The sequence below is a fragment of the Pelophylax lessonae genome (genome assembly GCF_965119305.1).
Source record: "Pelophylax lessonae genome assembly, chromosome: 3".
Classification (NCBI taxonomy): domain Eukaryota; kingdom Metazoa; phylum Chordata; class Amphibia; order Anura; family Ranidae; genus Pelophylax; species Pelophylax lessonae.
Window position 1 is genome coordinate 118720212 of NC_138770.1, and position 13087 is coordinate 118733298.

Here is a 13087-nt window from a genome sequence, read left to right on the forward strand (position 1 = left end):
CCCTAAATTCTGAAGGATAGTTCAAAAAAGAGTTTAAAAAAAAAGGCAGTTTTAATGTTTTTTTTGCTAAAATCTTCTCTGTTTCTATTATTATTTTATACACGCACATACTGTATATACAGCGGGTAAAATAAGTGTTAAACCTGTCACCATTTTTCTAGGTAAATATATTTCTAAAGGTGCTATTGACATGACATTTTCACCACATGTCGGTAACAACCCATGCAATCCATACATACAAAGAAACCAAAACAAATAAGTTCATAAATTAAGTTATGTGTAATAAAATTGAATGACACGCAAAAAGTATTGAACACGCTAACTGAAATGTATTTAATACTTTATAAATAAATCCTTTAGGCTCCTTTCACATGGTCCACTCTGTCGGCAGACTCCATGCTGCTCAGCGGGGGATCGATACACTGATGCCCGTTGAGCAGGTAGGTGACACCTCCCTCTCCGCTCTCTGTGCGGAGAGGGAGGTGTCAGAGCCCCGCTGCTCTCTATGAGGAATCGGATGAGAGCAGACCGCCTGTCCGCTCTCATCCGATCCCATCCCCTGGATGGTTGGAAAATAGCGTTTCCATCCGTCCGGATTTCACAGACAGGATTGGATGCGGATGTCAGTGGGTGTCAGCGGACATGTCTCCGCTGACATCTGCTGCCCCATAGGGATATGCATGGAGGATCCGATCAGATCTGCCTAAAAAACTGACAGGCGGATCTGATCAGATCGTTTGAAAGGACCCTTATTGGTAAAGACAGCTTAAAGACACCTCTTGTATGAAGAAACTAGTTGCATGCATTACTCAGTGTGATTTTGACCCATTCTTCCACACAGTCTTCAAATCTTGAAGGTTCCATGGGCCTCTTCTATGAACTCTTATCTTTAGTTCTTTCCATAGATTTTCTATTGAATTTAGGACAGGTGATTTGCTGGGCCATTCTAGCAGCTTTCTTTAAAATCAATTGAGAGTTTCCTTGTGTTTGGGGTCATTGACTTGCTGAAATGTCCACCCTCGTTTTTTCTTCATCATCCTGGTAGATGGCAGTAGATTTTTATCAAGAATGTGTTGGTACATTTTTCCATTCATCCTTACTTCAATGACATGAAGTTTGCCAGTACCGTATGCTGAAAAACAGCCCCACACCATGATGTTCCCACCTCCAAACTTCACTGTTGGTGAAAATGTCATGTCAATAGGAACTTTAGAAATGTATTTACCTAGAAAATGGTGACGTGTTCAATACTTATTTTACCCGCTGTATAAATTTTTGTTTTTTGGGGGGGGGGGGGGTTATTTGTATTGTTCATGTTTTTCTTCTTGTCCAATGCCTCTTACTTCCTGTCTTAGTAAAACATCATCACCAAGATGTGAGCGATTAGGGAAAATCTCTACAGACAGAAGAAAGAAAAATTGATGAGGGTTGAAAACAAGAAAAGCTGTAATTGCTGTCAGTTTCCCTCTGGAGATTTTCCCCTAATTTTCGGTCTTGGTGACACATCACTGGGGCAGAAAGTGAAGGGAAGTTTTCCCAAGGGAGCCACAGAGAGTAGTCAAAACTGACCAGGCTTCCAACCCTTCACCGCTTTAACCTAAAACTAAGAACAAAAAAGTTGACTGGAGATGCACTTTAATGAAATAAATTCTAATCCTGAAGGGAGTGATTGGATGTCAACACAAGATAGTTCTTCTTTTAGACAAGTTCATTGCTGGCACAGAGATTAGAAGGAAATATTCTGGGCATTGGCTGGTGTTCACACTTTCTTCGGTGGATGTGACTGTTCCACGGCTCCTCAGTCTGACTGTGTCTCCAAACTGCTGAATAAACAGGATCTCAGTGATTGGTCTGTTTGGCAGATGGTGGCACATGTACTGAAGATTCGGCATTTCTTCTTATAGACATTTATGTAGAACGGAGCAGCCAGCTCAGATGACTATAAGAGTGGATCTCCGGGTCCGTAACCTGAAGGACATAAACATATTACTATAGTTTGACTTGAATTTTGTTTAAAAAAGACTAGAGATGCTTTTTCTTATGGGGGTCAGCCTGAATCTGTCTGGAGTAATAGATCGGCCAAAGAGTGATTGCAGTTTGTTTTACTGGCTTGCAGAAGGTTTGGTGTTTTGGTGATCCCTTTTCTGGGCTATCTTATGTCATTAAAGATACAAGTTTTCAGGACCCATTAAAATAAATGAAATACAACCAATGAGAAAATACAAATATTCATACAGATGCACTGAGTAGTATTTACTATTGTAAGGGGTCAGGCTATACAGATAGAAATCAAGGCTTAGGAGTGTTAATATTGGTTAGATTGCATTGGTCCTGAAGTCTGAAGGAACCTAACTGCTCCTGAAAGCTTGCATCTTTATTATCCTAAATCTGGACTCCAGCCTTCCTTTCAGTCTTGTATGGTTGTACATCCATAGCAGCACTAGGATCGTTGTTTTGAATCGCAACCAGAACACTACCTGCCTTGAGTTTGGATGCTCTCCCTGTGCCTTTCCTCTGGGTACTCTCTTTCCTCCCACACCCACAAGACATGCTGGCAGGTTAGTTGGCTCCTGTCTATGTTGGCCCTAGTATGTGTATGAATATCAGTTAGGGACCTTAGATTCTAAGCTCCTTGAGGTCAAGGACTGATGTGAATGTATAATAAATATGTAAGGAGTTGCGTAAATTGACGGCGCTATATAAGTACCTGTAATAAATAAATAATGGGACTGCCTGCATGGGGATGCACTAAACACCTGTGCATCCCTGTGGGGGGTAAACAGCTCTCCCATGGGTGTACACTATAGTACACCCCATGGGAAAAAGGCCTAAATATATTCATGCAGACTTAGCCAGTCTGTGAAAAATCATAAAATGAATTAATTAAACCTAAAGGATAAAGTTCACCTTTTTGAACATATTATACAAGTGTTTAGGATGTAACATGTTCAGCAACCTCTCCGCCGATCCCTTCGTTCCCTGGGACAAAAAGGCGGGGGATCCTCTCCCGTACCCTGTGTCATAACCTAAAAAGAGCGCAGCTGTGCGAGGCTCCGCCCACACAGCCACGTCATGAACTACAAATCCTGTCTGCCACCGCAGCAGACGGCTTGTCGTTTTAATGCACTGCGAGGGCGCTGGTAAGCATCCTTATAGTTCATTGACTCCCCCTGCTCTCCATACTGAAGGCACGGGTGGACAGCTGTACTGAAAGTCTGCAGGAGCCCGACATTGCAATAGCGATCTGATTGCAGGTGCAATGCTCTGCAGGCTCCTATGAAAATAAAAGAATGAATGTACGTTTTTTTTTACCTGCAAAACGTTTTTTACCTGTGAAAAAATAACTTTTCCAGACTCGCCCTATTTGAGAATATTTTTCATTTATTTATTTTCTTACTAAGCCTCCGAAAATCCCTTTGCGAGCAGAATATGTTGAATGTTAGATTCATTCTCTCCTTGTGATTTCTACATTCCCCCTTACCCCCCTTACCCCCCACAATTACCTCATTACATCAAGGGCAAGCTCTGTCTCCTTTCTTGTGTCTTCTGTGATTGGGTAGAAGATCAGAATGAATAAACCAAGAATAATAAGAACAGCTGGGACTGCACTAATCAGAAGCTGGAGTGTCAGAACCACGGGGTAGGACTGCTTGCATGCCGCACTGCTGTAACCAGCAAATCTGTCATATGCAAAAACAAGAAAGGCAAAAATAAGGATGTGTGAGAGCTAAAATGGAGAATTACATTAAACCAGACACAGCCAGCATACGGCACTGTAGAAGCTAATGGGAATAGCAGAATTCCAACTGGCAGAGGATGCCAAGCCCTACTGCTGTTACAGGAGTGCAACCATACTGCTGTAGTCACATGTACTGTAGTATGAATGGGGAGTTTTCTAAGAGAGAATCCCAACACAATCTACTTGCCTGAAAGGAGTCTATTCCGTTGATGTTAATATGTCAGTCAACATGTCTGTGAAGGTTCTCATGGTATATCCAGAAGTATAAGGTCACATTCATCTGAACTTATTCTATAATGCTGAAAATGTTTCAAAGCTTCTCCAAGTCACTTCTTGAGTTGGGCTTGAAGAAGAGGCTTGGATAAGCTATCGTAAATAGGGTAAGTGCATCGCTAAAGAGCTATATATGTGTAAAACATATTATAGGCATCAGGTGAATGAAGTGAAACTTATATGAAAACAGTGTCCCCATCAAAGACAAACATTCCTCAATAATGCAAATTCAGAGGAAATAAAGTCCATATTGAAAAAAAAGTCCCTATAAATACAAAAAAGTCCCAAGTGAAAAAGTGACTTCCAACTAAAAAATAAACGTGATGATAGTAATAAATTCCAACACCAACAGGATAATATGAATGCGCTCACCGAAAATAATGGACCCAAAATTCCATATAGAATATGGGTCATTCAGAGCAGATTATGGTAGCAGGTCTCTTCAAACAGCATACAATTGTCAGATGTTAATGCCAGGATGACCAGGATATTCAGCAAAAGGACACCCAGACTTCCAAACGGATGGTGCATACATGAAAGTAACCAAACGGTGCAAACATAGTGTAAAACTGCTTCAGCAAAAATGTATTAAAAGAAAGAAATACACTTACGAAAACATCTTGTAAGGCAACGCATGTAATGAAGAGATGGCAGAAAGAAGTTGCTGACGCGTTTCATCCGATAGGATATAATCATAGGAGAATTGCCATGCGTATGTACCATAATCATAAGACTTATATATATATACTGGAGCCAGGAAGTTGCCTACACAAGCACTTCCGCCCACATGTCAAAGATGGCGGCGTGCAGTCCAAGCCTCCATATCAATCAGGAAATTACCTCATATTGGCTGCGCAACCCAAACAGTATATAACAGATTATATTTCAAATCTGCTAATCTCATGTCTAAATTGTCTGAAAAGTCAATAGGGTAAATCCATGTGTATTTTTAAACTGAATTAAAATAGTGTTGTAGTGGGAATAAACCCACTAAATAGCGGACTTTGGTATCACAGTATTCCACGGAAGTGATGTCACAGCGCGTGTCACTTCCGGGAGTTCGTGTGCAGTCAGAAATTGACACCGGAAGTGACGTCATCACGGGCGTCACTTCCGGGAATGGTAAATGCCAGTATACCACGCTCCATTGGACTTCCCCTCCCATTGGGAGGACCCCAATTACGGAAGTCTCACTCGTGACACCACGGCATTCAAACTGCACACATCCTCTGAATTAACCAGTACAGTGCACACCAAAGACCTATAAAAGGCAAAACGGAGTATCACTATCCACACTTAGGATGGAGGTGATCATTGTGGACACAGCTTTGAGGCTCTCAGTAATTCTATGCCAAATGAACAACCGTTGCACAGCCAATATGAGGTAATTTCCTGATTGATATGGAGGCTTGGACTGCACGCCGCCGCCATCTTTGACAGGTGAGCAGAAGTGCTTGTGTAGGCAACATCCTGGCTCCAGTATATATAAATCTTATGATTATGGTACATACGCATGGAAATTCTCCTATGATTATATCCTGTCGTATGAAACGCGTCAGCAACTTCATTCTGTCATCTCTTCATTACATGCGTTGCCTTACAAGATGTTTTTGTAAGTGTATTTTTCTTTTAGTAGATTTTTGCTGAAGCAGTTTTACACTATGTTTGCACCGTTTGGTTACTTTCATGTATGCACCATCCGTTTGGAAGTCTGGGTGTCCTTTTGCTGAATATCCTGGTCATCCTGGCATTAACATCTGATAATTGTATGCTGTTTGAAGAGACCTGCTACCATAATCTGCTCTGAATGACCCATATTCTATATGGAATTTTGGGTCCATTATTTCCGGTGAGCGCATTCAAATTATCCTGTTGGTGTTGGAATTTATTACTATCATCACATTTATTTTTTAGTTGGAAGTCACCTTTTCACTTGGGACTTTTTTGTATTTATATGAACTTATTTTTCAATATGGACTTTATTTCCTCTGAATTTGTATTATTGAGGATTGTTTGTCTTTGATGGTGACACTGTTTTCATATAAGTTTCACATCATTCACCTGATGCCTATAATATGTTTTACACATATATAGCTCTTTAGTGCTGCACTTACCCTATTTACGATTTGTTGTTACCACTACTTATGTCAAGTTGAAGTGCTGGCAGCTTTCACAGACCATTGAGTTAGCGCGGTTTGATTTCACTATTAACAGTTTTTTCTTTGGATAAGCTATAAAATGTCTTCAAAATTATAAAACAAATCTGATTGAATGTGATTGATCTAAAAATATGAATAATTATATATACAGTACATATATTAAAATATTACATTAATATAAAGACATGCACTTGATTCAGCATCTCCAACAAAGGAGGGCATCCATATAATAAAGAAGCAGCGAAGAAGAGAAAAAGTGTTCTGCCAGAATCCATGCTTGAGGAAAAGGGTTATCCTTGAAATGTTTTTCACTGCTCTCTAGACCTTCTCCTTTACACAGTTTGCACCCCCTTTCCTTATTGGTGCGTAGGAACATGATGCTGTTTTCCAGATCCATTCAGCGGATCCCATTCTACAGAAGTATCCACACAGCTTTCCCAGCCCAGCCACTGGCCATGGTGCGCAGTAGGGCTGCAACTAACGATTAATTTGTATGTCGACTAATCTATCGATTATTTTTACGATTAGTCGACTAATCTAACGATTATTTTTATTTTATTTTTTTTTTGCTTAATTGAGTGTTTTTTTGATTAGCTAATTAATCCTGTAATTAATACAGACCCCTTAGTAAGCCCCCTCCCAGTACAGACCCCAGACTGGGATGGGGTCACTCTGGGATGGTGGTGTCATTCAGGGATGGTGGTCACTCAGGGATGGTGGTCACTCAGGGATGGTGGTGCCACTCAGGGATGGTGAGGGTCACTCGGGAATGGTGAGGGTAACTCGGGGATGGTGAGGGTCACTCGGGGATGATGAGGGTCACTCGGGGATGATGAGGGTCACTCGGGGATGATGAGGGTCACTCGGGGATGGTAAGGGTCACTCGGGGATGGTGAGGGTCACTCGGGGATGATGAGGGTCACTCGGGGATGATGAGGGTCACTCGGGGATGATGGGGGTCACTCGGGGATGATGGGGGACACTCGGGGATGATGGGGGTCACTCAGGGATGGTGGTGTCACTCAGGGATGGTGGTGTCACTCAGGGATATAGTCACTCAAACTTCAATAAAGAAAGGTTTTATATAAAAAGGTCATTAAAATGTTCATAATGGGGGGAGGGGCAACAGGGAAAAGCAAATGACGAGCAGATGACACTTCAGCTATAACACTAATTGCAATGAAATCATAACTGCGCTCCTTGGAATGAATATCTGCTGACATGCAGGGTTATCCTGGTAGTGCGCTGTAATACTTGCCTGTCCCAAGCTCACAGAGAGTGCGGCGCCTCTTCCCTGACCACGTGTGCGTCTCACCGCCGATTTGCGTTCCACCCAAAGCAGCTCTCCTATTGGCTCAGAACGCCCCATTCCATCTAAAAGCCAGCCAATCATCGCCAGCAGTTCTCCAGGCGCCAGAGATCAAACCTTCCCACAATACCTGAATGTGTTGCGGCAGAAGCTGTGGCGGAGTACGGGGGAGCAGGAGACGGTCAGTGCTTACCTCGGTGTGGACGGAGCCGGGGGGGGGGGGGATTTCACGCGGCCGGCAATACTTCAAGCAGCGCTGCAGCCGGCCAGGGGGCGTGTGACGTCACGCGTTGACGCGTCGACACCTTTCACGCACGTCGACATTTTTTGTAGTCGACTACGTCGACGCGTCGTGGCAGCCCTGGTGCGCAGTCTGCCTCTGGTCTGATCATTTCTGGCTGGATATGAGCTGTCTCAAGTGATGAAAATGTGAGTTGCCATCTCGTTTTTATCTAATAAATCTTTTTTTTTATTTGCACAAGATCTGAGCACTCTCTCTCTTGTCGCTACTTCACTTGAATATGACTAACTACTACTCGATATGTTATTAAACACTTTAATGGCCTATGTCAATGGACCTTGGGCTTGTGTTGATGGCATCAGTTTGACATCAGTTTAAAGAGGTTGTAAACTCGTTTAAAAATATTTTTTTTTTTTACAACCTGCAAGAGAAAGACATAATGAGCTAGTATGCATCGCATACTAGCTCATTATGAAATACTTACCTTAGAACGAGCCCCCGCCGTGCCGCTCTCTTACCTGTATGACGGGCGACATGACATGTCGCCCGTCTTCCGGGATCGCGGCATCCGGTCATCTGATTGGCCGGAGCCTCGGTGACGTCACTCCCGCGCACGCGCGCGGGAGCCGACGGTCACGGCACGGGGCTCTGAAGGAACGGCACGATCAGCCGTTCCTTCAGAGCGCATGCGCCAGTGACGTCACTGGCTGCATTAAAGGTAAATATCTCCTAAACGGTGCAAGTTTAGGAGATATTTACAGTACCTATAGGTAAGCCTTATCATAGGCTTACCTATAGGTACAACTTCCTGAGGAGGGTTTACTTCCTCTTTAAGAAGCTTCTGAGATCATTCAGAATGTGCTGACAGGTGCGTTTGATGTGCAGTTGACCACTTTCTGACCTGAAATACTGTACATACCAAAGTTTGTGGACTCTATGACTTTCCTAATGACTAAATAATATACACTGATTTGGGTTATTTTCTCCAAGGTCATTTAGCAGAATAGAGTTTGGCTTAAATATATGAAGAAAGATTATTTATTTTCAAAATTGTATAACCCAAACAAAGAAAAATGATTTTTTTTTTTAACTTTGTTTTGTTTTGTTTTTTTTTTCATTTATTTAGCAAAAAAAAAAAACCCAGTGGTGATTAAATACCAGCAAAAGAAAGTTCTAAAAAATTATATAGAATTTCATATGGGGACAGTGTTGCATGACCGCGCAATTATCATCCAAAGTGCGACAGCACTGAAAGCTGAAAATTGGCCTGGGCGGGAATGGGGTTAAATCTAGTAAAACCCACCAACAAATCTCCTTACTCTTTGAGTATCTAGGATATAATGTAGGTCACTATAAAAAGTTTCAGCTGTAGGTAACATTTTTTTTACATCAATATACGGTCTTTTCTGGCATAACAACAGCATAGGAAAGATGAGAGCAGCAAGGCATTATAGGACAGGTGTCTGCGAACTGGGTCAGCCAAGCTTATAATCCATAAAACAGTCTTTAATAACACAGTGGTGATGTCTTGGGTGCCCTAGCTCACCTGTATCATATATCACATGTCGGAGTTAAATGACCGCAATACTGTATAACAATCAGCACTTACTGCAGGCTCAGTGTAGAGATTCCTAAAGCGATCCCTGCGGACAGCTTGGTGAAGAAGACGAATGAAGAGTAGAATATGGCCTCCAGTCCCATGGCTTGAGGATTCATTAAACGGAAATTATCCACCACATCGGGAAGCATTGACCTCAGGAGATTCAACACAAAAGATAAAGCTTTATCACAGAGGAGGAAAATAAATTATGTTTGCAGCAAGACTGTAATGTGATTAGTGTTGAGCGAACACGGACTGTATTATTCGTGTTCGTACCGAATAATTGGATTTTTTTTACCCGAACACGGACACGGACACTTTACTGTATGTTCGGGTAAAAATCCATGTTCGGTCGTTTTATTTCCGGGTTTTGCATGCTTTGGCGCTCTTTTCATGGCGGGCTTTCAACAGCCAATCAACAATCGTTTAACTGGTGTGCCTTAAGCCATCCCAGCCATGCCTGCAAATGTCTTAGTAGCTGTGATTGGCTGTCTGAAGCATGTGACCAAGTCTTTATAAGTTCGAGGCAGCCGCCGCAGCAGCGTCATTCTGCTGCTTAGCTAAGGGACAGAGCACACATCAATGTGCTGGCTGCTGATTAGGGAAAGATAGGCAGGAAAAAACCATTTGTGTCCGGATAGAATTGAGGGACAGGTCGGAGTGTTTAGGCAGGGCGAGTTGTAGGCATTTTAGGGATAGAGTCTGCTGAATTATAGGGTCAGTGTCTTCTACAAACTACAATCGATATTGCTGTGTGGGGGGTGGGGTGAATCTGCACTCAATCCTGATCTACGATCTCTTCTCAATCCTGTTAGGGACAGAGTCTGCTGAATTTTAGGGAAACTGTGTTCTACAAACTACAATCGATATTGCTGTGTGGTGTGGGATTGGAGATAGGCAGGTGTCAGTGATCCACATCCATTTTTCTGTGTGTGAGCTGCAGTGAACACAATCTTTTTGGGCTGCAGTGAACACAATCTTTTTGGGCTGCAGTGAACACAATCTTTTTGGGCTGCAGTGAACACAATCTTTTTGGGCTGCAGTGAACACAATCTTTTTGGGGTGCAGTGAACAAAATCTTTTTGGGGTGCAGTGAACACAATCCTTTTTGGTGTGCAGTGAACACAATCTTTGTGGGGTGCAGTGAACAAAATCCTTTGTGGGGTGCAGTGAACACAATCTTTTTGGGGTGCAGTGAACAAAATCCTTTTTGGGGTGCAGTGAACAACATCCTTTTTGGGGTGCAGTGAACACAATCTTTTTGGGGTGCAGTGAACAAAATCCTTTGTGGGGTGCAGTGAACACAATCTTTTTGGGGTGCAGTGAACACAATCTTTTTGGGGTGGAGTGAACAACATCCTTTTTGGGGTGCAGTGAACAAAATCCTTTTTGGGGTGCAGTGAACAAAATCATTTTTGGGGTGCAGTGAACACAATCTTTTTGGGGTGCAGTGAACACAATCTTTGTGGGGTGCAGTGAACACAATCTTTTTGGGGTGGAGTGAACAACATCCTTTTTGGGGTGCAGTGAACAACATCCTTTTTGGGGTGCAGTGAACACAATCTTTTTGGGGTGCAGTGAACACAATCTTTGTGGGGTACAGTGAACAGAATCTTTGTGGGGTGCAGTGAACACAATCTTTGGGGGGTACAGTGAACACAATCTTTTTGGGGTGCAGTGAACACAATCTTTGTGGGGTGCAGTGAACACAATCTTTTTGGGGTGGAGTGAACAAAATCATTTTTGGGGTGCAGTGAACAACATCCTTTTTGGGGTGCAGTGATCAAAATCCTTTTTGGGGTGCAGTGAACACAATCTTTTTGGGGTGCAGTGAACAAAATCCTTTGTGGGGTGCAGTGAACAGAATCTTTGTGGGGTGCAGTGAACACAATCTTTGGGGGGGTACAGTGAACACAATCTTTTTGGGGTGCAGTGAACACAATCTTTGTGGGGTACAGTGAACAGAATCTTTGTGGGGTGCAGTGAACACAATCTTTGGGGGGTACAGTGAACACAATCTTTTTGGGGTGCAGTGAACACAATCTTTGGGGGGTACAGTGAACACAATCTTTTTGGGGTGCAGTGAACACAATCTTTGTGGGGTGCAGTGAACACAATCTTTGGGGGGGTACAGTGAACACAATCTTTTTGGGGTGCAGTGAACAACATCCTTTTAGGGTGCAGTGAACACAATCTTTGTGGGGTACAGTGAACAGAATCTTTGTGGGGTGCAGTGAACACAATCTTTGGGGGGTACAGTGAACACAATCTTTGTGAGGTGCAGTGAACACAATCTTTGTGGGGTGCAGTGAACACAATCATTGTGGGGTGCAGTGAACTCAATCTTTGTGGGGTACAGTGAACACAATCTCATACTTCTGAAGATTTGAGGGTGCTGCCTGTTCCATACTCCCCCTACTCCTCATCTAGCCTTTTAGGGGTACAAACAATAGTAATTGGGGCCTAGTGTGGTTGTGTACGTGTGATATACATACACTTTTTTTGGATCATATTTTCTATTCCGCTATTTAATCAAAAACCTTTGGGGATCAGTTAAATTGGGGGATAGTCTGTGTTGGTACGTGTGAGAGAGATCCACCTTTCCAAGTTGTTGGGGTTCATCTCATACTTCTGAAGGTTTGAGGGTGCTGCCTGTTCCATACTCCCCCTACTCCTAGCCTTTTAGGGGTACAAACAATAGTAATTGGGGCCTAGTGTGGTTGTGTACGTGTGATATACATACACTTTTTTTGGATCATATTTTCTATTCCGCTATTTAATCAAAAACCTTTGGGGATCAGTTAAATTGGGGGATAGTCTGTGTTGGTACGTGTGAGAGAGATCCACCTTTCCAAGTTGTTGGGGTTCATCTCATACTTCTGAAGGTTTGAGGGTGCTGCCTGTTCCATACTCCCCCTACTCCTAGCCTTTTAGGGGTACAAACAATAGTAATTGGGGCCCAGTGTGGTTGTGTACGTGTGATATACATACACTTTTTTTGGATCATATTTTCTATTCCGCTATTTAATCAAAAACCTTTGGGGATCAGTTAAATTGGGGGATAGTCTGTGTTGGTACGTGTGAGAGAGATCCACCTTTCCAAGTTGTTGGGGTTCATCTCATACTTCTGAAGGTTTGAGGGTGCTGCCTGTTCCATACCCCCCCTACTCCTCATCTAGCCTTTTAGGGGTACAAACAATAGTAATTGGGGCCTAGTGTGGTTGTGTACGTGTGATATACATACACTTTTTTTGGATCATATTTTCTATTCCGCTATTTAATCAAAAACCTTTGGGGATCAGTTAAATTGGGGGATAGTCTGTGTTGGTACGTGTGAGAGAGATCCACCTTTCCAAGTTGTTGGGGTTCATCTCATACTTCTGAAGGTTTGAGGGTGCTGCCTGTTCCATACTCCCCCTACTCCTCATCTAGCCTTTTAGGGGTACAAACAATAGTAATTGGGGCCCAGTGTGGTTGTGTACGTGTGATATACATACACTTTTTTTGGATCATATTTTCTATTCCGCTATTTAATCAAAAACCTTTGGGGATCAGTTAAATTGGGGGATAGTCTGTGTTGGTACGTGTGAGAGAGATCCACCTTTCCAAGTTGTTGGGGTTCATCTCATACTTCTGAAGGTTTGAGGGTGCTGCCTGTTCCATACTCCCCCTACTCCTAGCCTTTTAGGGGTACAAACAATAGTAATTGGGGCCTAGTGTGGTTGTGTACGTGTGATATACATACACTTTTTTTGGATCATATTTT

At 42.7% G+C, this 13087-nt stretch overlaps 1 protein-coding gene across 1 annotated transcript in view; it reads right to left on the reverse strand.

Moving 5' to 3' along the window:
- Positions 1-1434: 1434 nt before the first annotated feature.
- Positions 1435-13087, reverse strand: part of MFSD2B (MFSD2 lysolipid transporter B, sphingolipid) — a 139942-nt gene continuing 128289 nt past the window's right edge. The window contains exons 12-14 of the mRNA XM_082251176.1: positions 9331-9474; positions 3504-3680; positions 1435-1968 (exon numbers count right to left, since the gene is read on the reverse strand). Coding sequence (XP_082107302.1) covers positions 1932-1968; positions 3504-3680; positions 9331-9474 — 358 coding nt within the window. The 3' untranslated portion in view covers positions 1435-1931. The remainder of the gene's footprint in view (positions 1969-3503; positions 3681-9330; positions 9475-13087) is intronic.